This window comes from Apis laboriosa, unplaced genomic scaffold (genome assembly GCF_014066325.1).
Source record: "Apis laboriosa isolate Shangri-la unplaced genomic scaffold, ASM1406632v1 scaffold9_cov152, whole genome shotgun sequence".
NCBI classification, from domain to species: Eukaryota; Metazoa; Arthropoda; class Insecta; order Hymenoptera; family Apidae; genus Apis; species Apis laboriosa.
In genome coordinates, this window is record NW_025224966.1 from 1,169,385 (window position 1) to 1,186,824 (window position 17,440).

The following is a 17,440-nucleotide window of genomic DNA, read 5'->3' on the forward strand; positions in this document are numbered from 1 at the left end:
GGGGTCACAGTTGGAGGACATTCGGCGGAAAACTGAAAACCCAAAAGGGATCTCTTCGGAATGGATCCAAAATGATAAACGGAAGAGGAAGGGGAGAGAAGAGAGGGAGAATGATCGAAAGCGCACTACCTCGAAGGTGCATTGGCAGGGCTGTATAATATATACATAGTATGTATGTATATATATATATGTATATATATAAAGGTAGCTCTAGGTGCGGCGATTGCTACCGTATCGAAAGCATGGCATGCTCGCATGCGAAGATTGAAAAAAAAAATACGAGAAATAAAAAAATTACAAAATAAAAAAATACGAATCAGGATCGGAAAAACAAAATAATCCTTGATTTCCTTCAGGGTCAGATCAGGCGGTTACTTACCTTAGTACGACTGTCGAGATTGAACTAGCCGAAAGACCAGAGAGAGAGAGAGAGAGAGAGAGAGAGAGAGAGAGAGAGAGAGAGAGAGAGAGAGAGAGAGAGAGAGAAAAGGATCGGGCGAAGCGAAGAAAAGTCAGAGAGAGAGAAAGAGAGAGAAAGAGAGAGAGAGAGAGAGAGACGAAAGGATGCGTGCGATCGATATCGAGAACCAAGAAAACAACGTGATTCTCTCGTGGTGCATCGATCGGCTTTCCGGCGGCTGAACGGATCAACGAACGATCCAATATTTGTGTTTATATTTTCCTCGAATCGACCTTGGCGTGACTCGAGACACGCGACACGATGGACAGAAAGAGAGTTTTCAGAACGAAGCCTCGTTCACGCGTATAAAACTGTCGATCGAATCAACGTCTATCTTATCTTAATTGTAAAATAAAAATAAAAAAATTCGTACGTGAAAGAGGCCTCCAAGTTTTCTCCCTAGGATCGATCCCCTAATCTCGTATTACGTACAACGAGAGATTCGCAGCACTCTTTTGGAATCTCGATAATACGATAAATACGATAAATCGTATAAGATCGATCGAAGGGAGGGAGAAGAATGGTGACACACACATTCGTTACCTTGGTGATGGGTCCGGCACTCGCGGATGAGATATGGGTACGCTGCAACGTGGAGGTAGGGCTCGGCTTCGATCTGAACGCCGTCATTGTCTGGCTGACCCCGTCCGCCAATATGAATTGCTCTCGCAGCTCGATATTCGTTCTTCCCTTGGCTACAGTGTGTTGCGTGCACGCAAGTTAGAAGGAAAGCCGTTACGGGACATGTATTGCGGGGTGGCGAAATAATAAGGGCGGGGGGCGGAGAGCGGGCGCATGGGCAAAGTAATGTTTTTTATATATGTATATATATATAAACAAAGAGAGAGAAAGAAAAAGAGAGAGACAGAGAGAGCAACGAGCGTAGAATAAAAAAAGAATGATATGATACAGAGAGCGTGTAATTAATGGATAACCGAGAGAAATAGCAGAGGAAACATAGTGTAAATCAGAGAGATACACGAATATGTAAAGCGATCAGAGAATATGTAAGAGCGGCGTTATATATCGAATATAATCATGCGCGTTATCAATAGCGTTGGATCAAAGAATTTAACAATCGAGTTTTATCGTAGTAAGGTGTTGTGTTATCGTGCAAACAGAAAATCGAAGTAGAAAGAAAGAGAGAGAAAGAGAGAGAGAGAGAGAGAGAGAGAGAGAGTAGAGAATGGTATCATTATACAGTAGCAAAAGGTTAAATAGTTGTAGCGATTAACGGAGAGGCAATGATAGCAGCGCACGCGGTATGTCATGTGCGAGTGTACAATGGAACAAAAAAAGAAAAAAAAGTACAGTGTTGTATTATATTCCGATGATAGAGAGAGATGGATAATTAAGAGGTAAGTAAAATCGCGGTATAATAAATGTCGAAGAATATTTTCTTTTCTTTAAAAAAACCGTTTTCATTTCATTCGGATCGATCCAACTATGGTTCCCCTTATATAGCAGCTATTCTCGTGATGTGAAAAATGATCCGTCAGATGGCATGCGAATCGCGACGACGTCGAAAGTCAACTATTCGTCTCGTTTGAAAACCCGTGACAAACTCTCGTCCATTTCTATTAATATTTTCCGATTAATATAATGAGAGTCGAGTTTCGACGACGTCGTTTAAGTAAGAGATTGAACGAAATGTCTCGTTACACGCGAGTAAAAAAGAAAATCGACACGACAGTCATGAAATGGATCTCGTTCATCTTTTGCCGTGTGATGAAAGGAGGAAAATGACTCGTGAAAGGTTAGACGATACTATTTTAATCGATCGATTAATTGTCAAAGTAAAAATCTACGCGAGCTCCTTTTTTCAAAAGATTCTCTGTTAGAAACTGACTCGAAACAACTTGCATGCCAATATTTAATTAATACACACGCGAAAACAAACTAACAGATACACAAGAAGAAACTTGGAACTCGTTGCGGGAAAGCAAACGTATGTAACACATGTACAAAAAAATACACGTACCATGCAGGATATAACGTTCATTTCGTGGCCAGTACGAGATAACGAGATAGAAACTTTTACGAAAATTTTTCGCAATTTGTTTTTTCACGAAAAAAGAAGAGAGAGAGGGAGGGAGAGAGAGAGAGAGAGAGAGAGAGAGAGAGAGAGAGAGAAAGATACAACGCACGGGCCACGAATTGCAATTATTCCCATATAAAAAGATTCTCACCGAGCGGACACCAACCCTCGTGTTGTTCCGGTTTGTTAGGGTCCGGTATCGGCATTAGAAAAACTTGACGAGTTAATTACGATTTGAGGACTTGAACTGGTCCATTTATTAATTTATTTAATATAAAAAAATATTACGAAGGCATGCAATATTCAATAAACTCGATGCGTGATTGAAAAATGTACACGTAATAATAATGTCGGAATAGGTAATAATACGTCGAGATAAAATTGTGCATCTTAATAAATGATGAGATGATTTCGATGGAGAGCGGAGACGGACAATAGTTATTCGATCGAGGGGAAGCGAAGGAATTGGCAGAGGATAGTATTCGGTATGACGTTAGTAAACTGATGACTAATGACAAGCGAGTCTCCCTGAATTACGAAAATTCACATTTACGATCGTTATGACATAATATAACCGAACGATCGAGTTCCACGAACTTTGCTTTGCAAAACAAGGATACAACGGAATGGCTAACTGGCAAAAATTGTAATAATAATAATAATAATAATAATAAAAAAAAAAAACAAAGAAGTTTAAAAATTAATTCGTGGAACGAAGATTCGTTCGTGATGGTTGTGGGGTTAATGATCAAGCTAAAACGAAAATCTAGCGAGTACTTGGGTAAAAAATATTACACGCGAAGAGGAGGTTGCAACTAACGAGCACACGCTTTCTTCTTCTGCTCGTATATACACGTATACACGATGTTAAAATACTCGTCTAGAGTATTACGGTTAATGATTAGTCACGCTCACACTTTATACCTCAGGAGCTGAGATCGTACACGTATACTAAATGTAGGTGAATACATATATATATATATATATATATATTTTTTATATATGTGTATATATGTATATATATATATATATATCACCAATAAAAATGCGATACAATGAAGAGAAAATGTATGATCACGCGAGAAGAGAGTCGATGAGGGTTCGTTAGTGAGACAATTTGATGAATGAAATTTTTTTTTTTTTCTTTTAGTTTTAATTTTCAATGATCGCGATAATACGAGATGTTTATAACCGAGGCAGCGGAAAGCGATTGAATTGCATTTCTTTCCCTTCTCTTTGGTTTTAAGTAACGGTTTTTAGTAAAACGCAAATAACAAAACTCAAGGTAAAAGAAGCATATGTTAACGTTAGTAAAGATATCTCAAATCAAGAAAAACAAGAAAACAAACAATTAATTCAATCCCACACGCGTTGTTTAGTCGATAAAGAAAATATAAAACGCGTTTAGCTGCCTCATTGGATGGGGACAAAGGGTTGGGGGACGGTGAAATTTATTTTTTTTTAAATCGAGAACCGGTCCATTAATATCGCGTTCAAAGGCAAACAGGGAAGACGTAACGGTCGAGGGAAAAATTTAAAGTTGTACTAATTGTTACGGTAAAAAAAAAAGTCATTCAAAATTGGACTAATTTCGAACTCATCGATTCCGACGGAAATATTATATATATTATATATAGATATAGAACGACGGTAACGGAATAGAGAGAAAGAAAATTAGATAGAATAAATGGATGAAACACTTACCGCGGCAAGGATCATTTTTTAATAAAAATTCGTCCAAAGCTACCCAACCACCACCGACTCGTACCATTACGGTCGATCGTAGAATTCGTACCAATCGCAACTTTTGACTGTCTCCGAACTGTAAAAAGAAAGAAAGAAAAATATTGAAATTAAAATAGCGAACAATAAAATATATATACATATATATATATATAACGTTTAATAATAGTAAAATGAAAATCAATTTTCAGATATATCTGTATACCCTATATTTTCCTTCGCCAACTTGGAACACGCGGAATTTCTGTCGACAAGTACAGAGCATCACCAATCGTTTCACTTCATCATGGATCTTGTCCGTATCATTGTACGTCCTACGTTCTTCCCAATCTGGTCTCAAAGCTGCGATGAACTCCTTCCAGTCTATCAATCCTTCGCCATGTTGGTCAAACAGATCCGCGACTGCTCCCATTTCTAACCTCGAAGTCTCAAATTCTATATAAATATAGATTGTATCAATTCAATTTGTTCAATTTTTTTCGTTTAAAGATTTTCAATTTCATTACTAAATTTACAAGAAAGTAAAGTTAAAACAGAGAACTCACTGGTATTCATGATTCCTTGGATGAAATCCTCACGTGGGATCAAACCGTCGTTGTTCTTATCCATCTTTCTGAAGAGATCCGTTAGCCTTGACTTTTTGTGATTCATGAATTTCAGGAACTGAAGTAAACGAACGAAGAAAAAAAGAAAATGGTTAATTTGGATAAAAATCAATGGAAAATCAAAAAATAATAACAATCTCTATCGTCCTTACCCTCTTACGCCAATCTTCCCAACTGAAGTTCGCGACTCGGTCCAATTCCTGTATGTAATTATATTTATCCTGTAGACGGCGTTGACGTTCCCAAGCCAACATCCAAACGTGTCTCCATCTGTCCCACAAAAGTTTCACTCTCGGGCTACGGAACTCAGGTTCGGCGCCTTTGCTATACATTGAACAAAAAATTGCGTCAACAACGTTTTCGCTTTTTCCCATCATACGAGAATGAGATGTTACGTATAAACAAAGCATGAGAGGCGAAGAAAGTGTATATACGCGATAAAAAAAAAAAAGAAAATATATTATTATAAATCGCTAGAAACTATTCTTATCGTAATATAAATAATTTCTCGAAATTTAATGAAAGAAAAGAAATGAGAACAAAGACAATTCGAAACAAAGACAGAGAGAGAAAGAAAGATAGAACAAACGATAAATTCATCAATGGAAGTAAATTGAATCGTAAGTAAATTGAACGTGATCGATAAAACTGTAAAGAAAGATAAATGAAAAAAAGAAGTATTTAAAAGGGATTGAAAGCGAAGCACTGATTAAAAAGAATGGAAGTAAGGATGTGGACGTGACGAACCTTCCTTTAGGTGGGAAGCGTGGGCCGATGTGCGGCAACGAATCGGGCGTTCTCTCACGACCTGGGCTGGCTCGGCTAAACAGGAACATGCGTCACATCACTCGACAACTTCTCTACCGGATACTCGCGGAACTAAACGAAATCGTGCATCGAACTCGATCGTGCGTCAACCATCGATCGATCCTCGAATTTCCTCGTCGAACGGGCAAACAGGGGGAAAGAATAGGAGAATAGGCCGCGAATTATTAGATTATATGGACTCTATTCCAACGCGATAATTACGCGTATCGTACGTGTATCTTATGGCAGCCTATTCTCGATATGTTCGTAAAGCGTACGCGCCTTGGTACCCGCTTCGACTTTGTTCGTCTCATTCAAATTTAAAGATATATCACATAACCATGCTTCCACTACGAAACGAAACAATCGATCAGATTTTATTTTATTTTCTCCCCGTTTTACTCGCCTGAACGCACCTTTCTGTCGATTCCAACTGTCCCCTCGTGCGTGGACGCCTGCACTTGACTCGTTAACAAAAAAATCTTTCACGCAGACAGAGAAATTAAAAGAAAAACAAAAAAAAATAAATAAATAAATATACAATTGAAAGAAGAAGAAGAAGAAGAGTATCAAACACATGCACGGGCAAGTGTAACTTTTCAAACGACAAAGCGTACGCAAACGAAAAAACAAACGAGAAAAAAAAAAAAAAAGGAAAAGAGTTACTCGATTCGGTTATTTAAATTAATATCGAGAGAAGCGGATCGGCGAGTATCATTTTATTTTTTTCTTTTTTGCTTTTCATCTACCTCGAACGAACGTTGACATCGAACGAGCGCGATCCTTGATGAGTTCGATCTCGCTAAAAAATTGGAACTAAAAAAACCAACGAAAAAAGAAAAGAAGAAGAGAGTGAACGTACGTTGGCGCGGGCGACTTAGCCTTCGTTATCTTCTTCGCGTCTTTCGCGGATTTGATCTGCCTGGCTTTGCACACGCGATCGACCTCGTCCTGTCTACGACTAGTGCTCTCCATAAACTCCCTGTGCTCCCCGATCAACATTTCCAGAGTGGCTTTGTCGTCCGGCAGTGGCTCGGCCTCGAGCGCGTTCAGGGTGTTCTCCAACCCTTCCAACCACGACAACAACTCCTCCAAAAGATTGTCGAGATCCTGAAGAAGACGAAAAAAATGAAGTGAAATGAAATCATCCTATCGAGATCCTAAAAAAAAAAAAATCACACGAATTCGATACCTGAAGTCCACGCATATGATTCTCAAGCCTCTGATTCCTTTGCTGGGCCCACGTGGACACCTCCTCCCACCTCGATTGAATGATCGTTATCCAATGCTTGATGACCAGAGCGCCGTCCGGATGCGCCTTGGCGAGGATCGCCTGCGCCAGTTCCAACGTCTGCTCCTTCTCCACCTCCTTCGCCCTCAATTCCCGCAGGAACTTCTCGTGCTCCATCAACTGGTTCCTGCTCTCCTGCTCGTCCTCGGGCAACTGTCCGGCGAATCTCAGCTTCATCTCGGCGTCGCTCAACCACTCGAGAAGCACGTGGACAGCCTTGTGCAGCCGTTCCGCCTCCCTGAGGGCGGCCTCCAGCCGCCCGGTCTTCTCCGTCGAAAGCCTGGTCACGGTGTCCCAGAGGTCGTTCAACTCGGCCAGCTGAGAGCCGATCGCGGCCGCGTCGTCCTGGGTCGCCTTGTCGAGGAGCTCGCGCCCCGTCCTGATCACGGACTCCATCTGGGTGGCCCTCGACTCGAGATCCTTCTCGAACGTTTTGTGCTGCTCGACCAAGTTCGTGACCGTGTCGAGGTCGCCGAACAGCGGCCCCGTGTTGGCCAATTGCTTCTCGGACTTGACCAGCCACTCGAGCAACGCCTGCACGGCGTCCTTGAACTGTCCCGAGAACAGCAACGCCTCCTCGAGCCTCCTCTGCCTGTCCACGCACTTGCCGCACACGGTCGTCCACTTGTTCTTCAACTCGTTCAACAATTCCTTCAACGCGAGCTCGTCGCTCTTCGGCGCCTTGTCCTTCAACGATTTCCCGTTCTTCATCGCAAGGTCGTACGCGCCCTGCTTCGAGCTAAGCGCTTTCTGCAACTCTCGATGCTTGTTCAACCTCGCCTTGATCTTCTCCGGGTCGTTGCCACCGAGGCCTGCCCCGTCCCCGGCTACCTCGTCCAAGATCCTCTCGGTTTCGTCCAGCCAATTCATCAGAGCGGACCAAGCGTCGTGGAATTCCCTCGCCTCCTTGTAACCGTGATCCAACGCCCTGGTCCTCTCGGCCGATTTCGAGACGACCCTCTCCCACCTGTGCTGCACGCTTATCAACAAGTTTTTGATCAGTATCACGTCCTGCTTCTGGGAGAAGTACTTCAAGTGGGTCCCCTTCTTGTCGAGGTTCAGCATCGTCTCGCGGTGCACGCCCACGTCCTTCTGGAACGCTTTGTGCTCCTCTATCTGGCCGAGGATCGTCTCCATCACCCTCGAGACGGGTTTCAAATTCGTCAGGATCTTCTCCGCGTTGGTCAGCCAATCGACGAACGCTTGGAGGGCGTCGTGGAACTCGGTCGCCTCCTTCAGGGCGATCTCGAGCTTGATCCTCTTGTCGTTGGCGCGCGCCGTCACGTTGTCCCATCGTTGCTTCAACGTCTTCAAATTGTGGCTCAATCCCCCAGCGCTGCTCGAATCGGCGCGCTTCAGGTACTCTTGACCTTGTTGGAGCACGGTCTCGACCTTGCCCCGACTCTGCTCCAACTCGTTGTACACCTCCATGAAACGCTCCAATTGTTCGGTGGCCGTTTCCGGTAAACCGCCGACAGGCTTCGAGGCAACGATGGTGTTGTCCACGTCGCCCAGCCACGACAACAGATCCTGGATCTCGGCTGTGAACGACTGCGCCTCCCTCAGAGCGTCCTCCAGTTCCCGTTGACGGTCGGCCGCGCGCTGCAACAGATCGCGCCAACGGCGATTCAGCGTGCCCAGCTTCTCGGCGGTCGTTGATGCCTCGGCCGTTCCCTTCCCGTCCTCGATCAATTGCCTGCCCGCGTCGTTCAACGTGTCCACGCTCGTCTGATGGGCCTGGATATCGTTCACCAACACCTTCAGCTTGGCAAGCTCCACCTCGATCACCTGAGGGTCCCCGGCGACCGCCTTCAAATTGTCCAACGTGTCGTCCGTCTTCTCGATCCACACCAACAACTCGTCCAACGCGTGTTGGAATTGCCCGAGGCGGAGCAACGCGTTCTCCAGCAACCTCTGCCTCTCCACGAGACCCCGAAGCAATCCGTCCCATCGTTTGTTCACCGCGCCCAACGGCTCCTTTATGGCCGCCGCTTGCTCCGACGACGTCCTCTCCGTTAATTCGGCGGCTTGTCTGCAATTCGGCGGGGAAATAATCTCGTTTCTCCAAGAATCGTATCGTTGTTGTTGTTGTACTCACAGCGAGAGTCGTGTGAGAAAGCGTGTTTAATATTCGATATCTACTTGGGAGAGGATCGATACGGGGGAATCGTGCAAGGAATTACTCCAAAGTCTCTGCGAGATCTTCTATCGAAAATTATTCGATTCGTTTTTGCGTAGCGAGAGAGACCTCGAAGGGAATAAAGTAATTCCTCGATAACGATAACAAAAAAAAAAAAGGAACGTCGCGATTATCAAGTTCAATGTTCGTTGATGGAAAAAAGTCTGGCGGTTATAATAGGAAACGTATTTTTGTTTCCAGCGTGGTATTAATTCGATTGCGACAGAGAGAGGCAATAAAACGAGGATTATTAAAATTTAATAATTTTATAAAAGTATCAAAGGTAAAATAATTTTCTACGATTTTCGAATTGTAGCTCTTCCACCGTTGCTTTTGATATAATTTAATAATTTTAATTTAAACGTAATTTCGTATTGAAATCGTAAAACAATTTTTACGATTTTAAACGTTCGAATTATTATAGCTGTTTTATTATAGCTATTGCGCGACGCGTGGTGTCAACGAAGCGTGTAAAATAAAGATAAGACGTTCAAGCGAAGAACCCCTCTTGCCCCTCTGCCGTCCGCCGCGAGACTTTTTTCCAACGGTGAACTATATATACCTACGGTACAATACGTGTAAGTAGAACAGGCACGTCACGAGCCAGGCAACAGCCAAGGCAGACATGCAGGGCAAGGTATATACAATACGTTCGCCGACCAACACTGTTCGAGTTCCAATGTTAAAGGAAATCCAATTCATTCGATCTTAACTGGTGATGATGTGTTACGGATATATTATACAATTAAAGGGGGGGGTATGGGGTATATAACCTGTGGCATTCCAGTAATCTGGATCTATTATATATACGTATATATATATATATATATATACTCGAAGGTTACAAATCGAGGGTAATAATAACAAGAGTGTAAGCCATGCTCTAACTACATACTGTTACAACAACAGAGAGAGGTTGACTTGCCTTGTCAGACTCCTATGCGTTCAGGAAACACCGGCGCGGAAAAAACAAAAATTGGGATTAGAATCTCGCTGTTTAGACACGTGGAGAAAAAGAGACAGAAAGGGGGGGGACTTTCGCACAAAGATGGAAGATCGACGCGACGTAAACAGACTAATAAAGTAGAGCGGACGAGCAAAATCTTGGTGATCGATTAAAATATAAACGGTTGGCGAGTAATCTCGCGGAAATTATTACAACTACTGCAATTATGTATCTTTCTCGACACGGCAAATTCAGCAAAGGGAGGGCGATCAAATTCCGATGATACCGCGTAACCGCGAATAAAAAGAAATCGAAGAGAATCGATTACCTGTTGAGAGCCTCGACCTTGACCATGTGAGGATCTACTTCCGCTTTGAAATTGGCCAATTGTTTGATCTGTTTCTTAACCTCGTCGATGTCGCTCCCGAGGGGTCCCATGCGGGCGAATTTCTCCTCGGCCTCCTCCAAAAACTCGAGAAGATTCTGCAACGTCTCGTGGAACTCCATAGCTTTCTCCATCGCGTCGATCAGATTCTCCTCCCGCCTCGCGTACAAAGCGGTCACGTTGTCCCACGCTTGATCCAAATCCTCGATGTGCTTCCTCACCTCCGGCTTGTCCGGCTCCCCGCACAAACCCATCAACTCGTGGCCGGAGGCGCGCACCTGTTCCACGTCCGGCTTCGTCTGATCGATCTCGTGCCTGATCTCCTGCAGGGCGACCTGTTGCTGCTGTATGGCGGCCGGCTGTGCGGCGGGCGGTGCCTGGCCCGCCAGCGCGTCCTGCAACTCTCGCAGAGTGGACATCACCCCGTTCAACTCGGACCAGAATTTCTCCGCGATTTGGAGGGCATCGTCGAGGGTGTGGCTTCGATCGGTGGTCGATTTTTGCACGTCGGCCCACAACTTGTTCAACTTCTCCAACTTTCGTTTGATGTCCTTCACGGCCGGATCGGCCCTGTTCCCGGCCTTGCTTATCACGTCGTCGGCCGCCCTCTTCACGGCCGCGTACGCCTCCGACCTCTGCGCCAACTCGTCGATCAGGGCCGAGTTCTCCTCCATTTGATCCCTCAACCTGCCCGGATGGGCGCTTATCGGCTCGGCCCCGTTCACCTGGTCCGCCGTGGACGAAAGGGCGCGCAGCATTCCCTCCAACTTGTCGGAGAACTGGGACGATTCTTGAAGCGCTTGCTCCAACGTTTGCTGCCTGCTTCGAAGTTCCGCCCTGAGGGCCGCGTACCGGGCCGTGTCCGCTTCCAGGATGTCCTGTATCTTCATACCCTCCTCCTCGTTGCACAACTTTATCAGAGCCTCGCCGGTCTTGTTCAACTTCTCGACCAACGGTTTGTGCTCGTTGATGCTCTGCACCAGGAGCTCGTTCTTGTCCTGCTGGGCGACTATCAGGTCGGGCCTCAGCGCGGGCATGGGAAGCATGGCCACCTGTTGCTCGGCCTCCTCCAACCAGCTCACCAAGCCTACGTGGGTGTCGCGCAGATGCTCGGCCAAGGGCAACGCTTGCTCCAAGGCGCCGAGCCTGTCCGCGGAGAGACCCGACACGATCTCCATCGTCTCCCTAAGGTCCTCCATGTTCTCCCTGATGGTCGACGTGTCCTCGTGCCGGCTGTTCTCCCGGATCACCTTCTTCGCCGTCGAGATCACGTCCCTTACGCGTCCCTTCTGGCTCGAGATATCGTCGTTCAGCGCCTTGTGCTCCTTCAATTGAACCCTGATGATCTCCGGCTCGCTGCTGGGCGGCTCGGCCTCCCTCAACTGATTGTCCACCTCGCGGAACCACTCCAACAGATCGTCTATGTCCCCTATCACCTCGAGGGAGCGTTGCTTGCTCAACTGTATCCTCTCCGCCTTCCGTTGAATCTGCTCGGCAATCGCGTCGAACCTTCTGTTGTCCCTGGTGACCAACGCCTCGATGGTGGCGGCCCCCTCGCCCGGCGACAACTGGGACAACTGGGGGCCCACCGCGTTTATCTTGTCGAGGACGGGCCTGTACTCGGATATCTCCATCTCCAAACGGACGATCTCGTCCTCGCGTGGCTCGGCCGACTGCAGGGCGGACTCGGCCGCCTGCATCCAGTCCATCAACCGATTGTGATTGTCGTGGAACTGCTGGACGAGGGGCAACGACTCCTGGGCGTGTTTCAACAGGTCGGAGCCCCGGCTGACCAGGTCGTTGAACCGCCGTTGCAACGAGTCGAGCTTGTCCTTCAATTGCAACGCCTCGTCGCTCGATATGTGCTTCATCAGCTCGAGGCCGGCGTCCGTCGTCCCGTCGACCTCGGTCTGACGGCTCGACACCTCCTCGGTCAGGTCGGCCAGATCCTCCATCTGCTGGAGAAGCTTCTCAGTGTGCACTGCCAACACCCTGTACTTGGACAATCTCATCTCCATCCCCTCCATCCAGGCTTGAAGCTCCTGGTAGCTGAGCACCAGGTGGCGCAACCCTTGCCTCGAGCGTTGCAGCAAACCGCCGAGAGCCTCGGAACGCTCGACCAACGCCGCGTACCTGTCGGCCGCGTCTTGAAGCTTGTCGGCCAACGCGGCAGCCTCGTCCTCCCCGACCAACGCCATCAGTTGGCTGGCTATCTCGGTGAGCTCGCTGAAGTCGGGCTTCCTCGAGAGGATGTCCTCGTGGAGGCCGTCGTGCTCCGTCACCCGCTGTTGGATCTTCTCCTCGTCGGTCGGCACCAGTTCCATGTCCCTCACCCGTTTCTCCGTCTTGTCCAACCAGATCGAGAGGGGGACCAGCTTGTCCTGGAACTGTTTCGCCACGCCCATCGCTTGCTCCAACGCCTCCATCCTCTCCGCCGCGCTCTCCGTCAGATCGTCGAACCTGCCCACCAATTCCTTCAACTGCTTCTCGATCGTCTTCCGCTCCTTGGGGTCGGCCCCGCCCGCCACCTCCTGGCCCATGTTGTACAACGAGGACATCGAGTTTTGCCTGTCCATCAGCATCTTCCTCAGGAACTTCTGACCCTGTAGCTGCGCCTTGATCACCTTGTAGTCCGAGGAGGGAGGCTTCTGATTCGAAACCATCTCCTCGGTGTCGGCCAACCATTTCTGAAGGCCGTCCAACGCCTCCTGGAACTTGCCCGATTGAAGCAGTCCCACGTCCAACCTACGATCCCGCTCGTTCAGCTTCTCCTTCAGATCGTTCCACCTCTCGTTCATCCTGTCCAAGTCCCTCTCGATGTTGGCCGTGCTCACGTCGCGGCCCGCCGTCTGGATCAACGCTTGCCCGGCCCCGTTGCACTCGTCCACGGAACGCGCCAACGGCTCTATCATCTCCCCCTTCAACACCCTGAAGTCCTCCTGTTGCGCCTTGATCGACTCGACCTCGGAGCCGACCGGCTTCAACCGCCTCACCCGCTCGCTCGCCTCCTCGATCCCTTCCATCGCGCAACCGTGCGCCCTGTGGAACTCTTGCAACTTGTCCAGGGTTGAGGAGAGCTCGTGGTGGCGGTCGCGCGACCGCTCGTCCAACCTGCCCACCTGCCGCTTCAACTGCTCCACCTGTTCCCCGACCGAGGCGCACCCGGCCGCCACGCCGTAGTCGGCCAGCCGCTCGCCCAGCCTCTCCAAACTCGAGACCTCCTCGTAGAGGCGGCCCACCTTGGCCATCGCCCTCCCCGCCTCCTCCATCTGCGCCCTCAACGCCTTCACCTCCCTGCTCGACGCCCTCATCGAGTCCAGCTCCCTCTCGACCAAGGCCACCTGCTGGCCCACGCTCTTCGCCCGCTCGTAGAACTGGCCGACAGCCGAGGCGGCGCTCTCCAACTCCTCGTACCTGGCGTCCAGCCTCGACTTCAGCTCGCTCGCCCGCTCGCCCACCTCCTCGGCCTCGTCTCGAAGGTGGGAGGCGTCCACCTGGCTACCCTCGTTCACGAGCTCCAGGGAGCCGAGGAGGGCCTCCAGGCTCGACCTCACGTTCCCAACCAACCGCTCGTTGCCCACCATCTCCTTGTTCAACGCCTTTATCCTGCCCAACTGCTCCTCCACCTGCTTCGGCTCGGCAGCGGTCGCCTCCGACACGGCCCTGTTCACCCTCGGCTCCATCTCCCTCAGCCAACCCCTGGCCTTCTCCAGCCACTCCCGATAGTCCCTCTGCCTGCCCCCCACCCCGGACAGCTTGTCGGAGAGGAGGTTGGCGCGGGCGAGCAGGTCCTTGTAGCGGGAGGAGACGAGGCCCACCTCGCCCCGGACGGCCGATTCCTCGGAGGGGATCGCCTCCCTGGCGGGCAGCGGTTGGGGGAGGTTGGCGCGAAACTCGTTCAACGCGTGCAGGAACTCCTTCCCCTCGTCCACGAACTTTTGGGCGGCCATCGTGATGAAACGGAGGTCCGCTTGATGGGCTATCACGTCGCTGATGAAGTCGCGCGTCGAATCCGTGCTCGCGTGCAACCGGTTCAGGTCCGACAGCGAGTGCTCCTTCTTCTCGAGAATTCTTCTCGCGCCCTCCAACCAGTGCGAGAACGTCGACAACTCGTTCCTGGGGGGGAGGGGAATTAGTTAATTCTTTTATTAGAGTATCGCGATAGATTATTCTTTATTTACTGTAATCTTGTGTATGGTGTATAGTGAATGTGCTGAATTTTTGTTTTCGACGGGAATAGAAATATTATTTTTGTAAGTAAATTTTATTAAATTTTATTAATTTTATTAAAATTGTTTTTATCCGTTAAAGGAGAGAAGGAAAACGGAGAATGAAAATAATAAATAATAGATATGAGTTTAAGAATACGTTAATTGTTATATAGTTTGTAATATAATTTATTATTAAAATAGGGCGCGAAACAACGATATATAGACTTTAATACTCGACAAAATTTTTTCTCTCTTTATATGTGTAAAGAATACATAAAGTATTTAAACTGTTTGCGCTCGAGGCCTTTTTTGCTCCTAACTTAAAACGATTTTACGCACGAGTTAACGTATAAAAATTTTATATTCTAATATTTTATATATTTATATATTTTTGTATATTTTATTTTATATTTTATTATTATTATATTTATATAGTTTATTATATATTTTTATATATTTGTTTTTAATATTTATCTTTATGTGTGTAGAAAGAAAGAAAATTTGTGAAATATTAAAGTCTATATCGTTGTTTTACATGTGATATTTTAATAATAAAGTAATTACCAAAATGCATCCTCGGTTTGTTAGAGCAAGTATAAATAAAATATCGATAAAATGTCGTTTCGTGTCTTTCACAAATTTCAGTAACGTATTCACGTATAATCTATTATTCTTATTTTCCAGCTTTTCTTATTACGTCTCTATTTTCATCACTATTTTCCCTCTCTCTATCAATTTCTTAACGAATAAGAATAATTTCGTTATTGAATAAAAATATATTATACTTCTATTTTCATTACTATTTTCCCTCTCTCTATCATCAATTTCTTAATAAATAGAAATAATTTCGCTATTTAATAACGAAAAACTGATCTTGAACTAATGGCCCAATAATATGTTCTCACATTCACTGTCTATTATTCTATTTTTTTACTGTCTATTTTTCATACTGCATTTCTATTTTCATCACTATTTTCCCTTTCTTTATCGTCAATTTCTTAACAAATAGAAATAATTTCATTGTTTAATAAAAATATACTATATTTATGTTTTCATCACCTTTCTCTATCATCAATCTCTTAACGAACACAAATAATTTCGTTATTTAATAAAAATTATATATAAATATTACATTTATATTTTCATCACTATTTTCCCTTTCTCTATCATCAATTTCTTAATAAATAGAAATAATTTCATTGTTTATCGCTATTTTCTTTTTCTCTATCATCAATTTCTTAACGAATAGAAATGCTTTCGTTATTTAATAAAAATATATTATATTTATGTTTTCATCACTGTTTTCCCTTTCTCTATCGTCAATTTCTTAATAAATAGAAATAATTTCATTATTTAATAAAAATATATTACATTTATATTTTCATCACTATTTTCCTTTTCTCTATCGTCAATTTTTTTAATAAATAGAAATACTTTTGTTATTTAATAAAAATATACTATGAAAAATATCTCTATTTCATCGCTATTTTCTTTCTCTCTGTCGTCATTCTCTTAATGAATACAAATAATTTCATTGTTTAATAATGAAAAACTCATCTTGAATTAATATCCCAATAACGTATTCTCACATTCACTATCTATTATTATTATATATTATTTTTCATCTTCTTACACTACATCTCTATTTTCATCGTTATTTTCCTTCTCTTAACGAATAAAAATAATTATTCAATAACGAAAAATCATCGTTTACAAAACTGAAAAACTTTAAAAATAATATCTCTATCGCCACTGAGCTTCAAACTCGGACCAACGTCGAAAAATATATCGATCCGCGATATAATTTCAGATAAAAAAAATCTCGACAATACATTATTCCATGCTTTATAAGATCATACCATAAAGAACTTAAAAAAATAGAATCTATTCGCCAAGCGATAGATTTTAAAAAGAATCGAACATGAATAAATAAATATCGTTAAAAATCGCCGCATCGATCCAAGCGGTGGCCTTGAGAGCGCACCAGCTTGGAGCGCTTAAAGCGATCAAAAAAACAAGAGAGAAATCTTCTAATACATAATACAATAACACTAACTTGAATTTGACCAACTCGTCTCTGGCCGCGTTCAACCGTTTCACCATTCTCTCGGTACGATCCGAGGCTTTGTCGAACCTCGTCTTCAAGGAGCGGCCGTTCTTCTCCAACGTGGACACCTCCTCGCTGGACAACACGTTGCCACCCGTCAGAACCACTTGACGGATCTGATCGAGGCAGGAGGAGACTGGCCTCGAATGCGCTTCCAAGTCCACTTTGATCTTCTATATATGTGTATACATACATACATACATACATATATATATATATAAATGCAATAATGAATTTTTGTAATTCGAATCCGAATTCGAACGTTTCGATTCGATCTTACGGACGCTTACGTTCATAGCGGTTATTTGATTTCGAAGCTCCTCGATGTCTTCCTTCGCGTTCTCCTGATTGGCCAACTGCTCCTCCACCTCGGATATCCATTTCAGCAATTTCGAGGACGTTTCGTCGCACAGCTTGTACTTCTCCTCGACCGCTTGCTACGATAATTTGCAACAGAAAAGAAGAGAAAAACTTGCAATTTTCGTAGGCGAATCGCCGTTACAGCGTTGGTTGGTATTTTTATATTCTTTTTAAATTAATCTTAATCTTAACGTGCCCTCGTAACGAACAAATTATTATTATTATTACGAGAAAAGATAACATATATATATATATGTCGTATAAAAACCGCCGTCTTACCTTACGGGCGGTCGGTCTGTGGAGGAACA

General features: G+C 45.3%; 1 protein-coding gene across 17 annotated transcripts in view; it reads right to left on the bottom strand.

Moving 5' to 3' along the window:
• The window catches only part of LOC122720012 (microtubule-actin cross-linking factor 1, isoforms 1/2/3/5-like), a 79,712-nt gene that overhangs the window by 10,259 nt on the left and 52,013 nt on the right, over positions 1-17,440 (bottom strand). For 15 of the 17 annotated variants that reach the window (XM_043946403.1, XM_043946399.1, XM_043946391.1 and 12 more), the window contains 12 exons: positions 17,063-17,209; positions 16,722-16,945; positions 10,398-14,570; positions 10,049-10,060; positions 6,846-8,976; positions 6,516-6,763; positions 5,594-5,668; positions 4,999-5,170; positions 4,787-4,904; positions 4,447-4,676; positions 4,203-4,320; positions 1,004-1,155 (listed from right to left, as the gene is read on the bottom strand). In XM_043946403.1, coding sequence (XP_043802338.1) covers positions 1,004-1,155; positions 4,203-4,320; positions 4,447-4,676; positions 4,787-4,904; positions 4,999-5,170; positions 5,594-5,668; positions 6,516-6,763; positions 6,846-8,976; positions 10,049-10,060; positions 10,398-14,570; positions 16,722-16,945; positions 17,063-17,209 — 7,800 coding nt within the window. The remainder of the gene's footprint in view (positions 1-1,003; positions 1,156-4,202; positions 4,321-4,446; positions 4,677-4,786; positions 4,905-4,998; positions 5,171-5,593; positions 5,669-6,515; positions 6,764-6,845; positions 8,977-10,048; positions 10,061-10,397; positions 14,571-16,721; positions 16,946-17,062; positions 17,210-17,440) is intronic. The other 2 variants (XM_043946393.1, XM_043946392.1) reach the window with 2 other exon arrangements.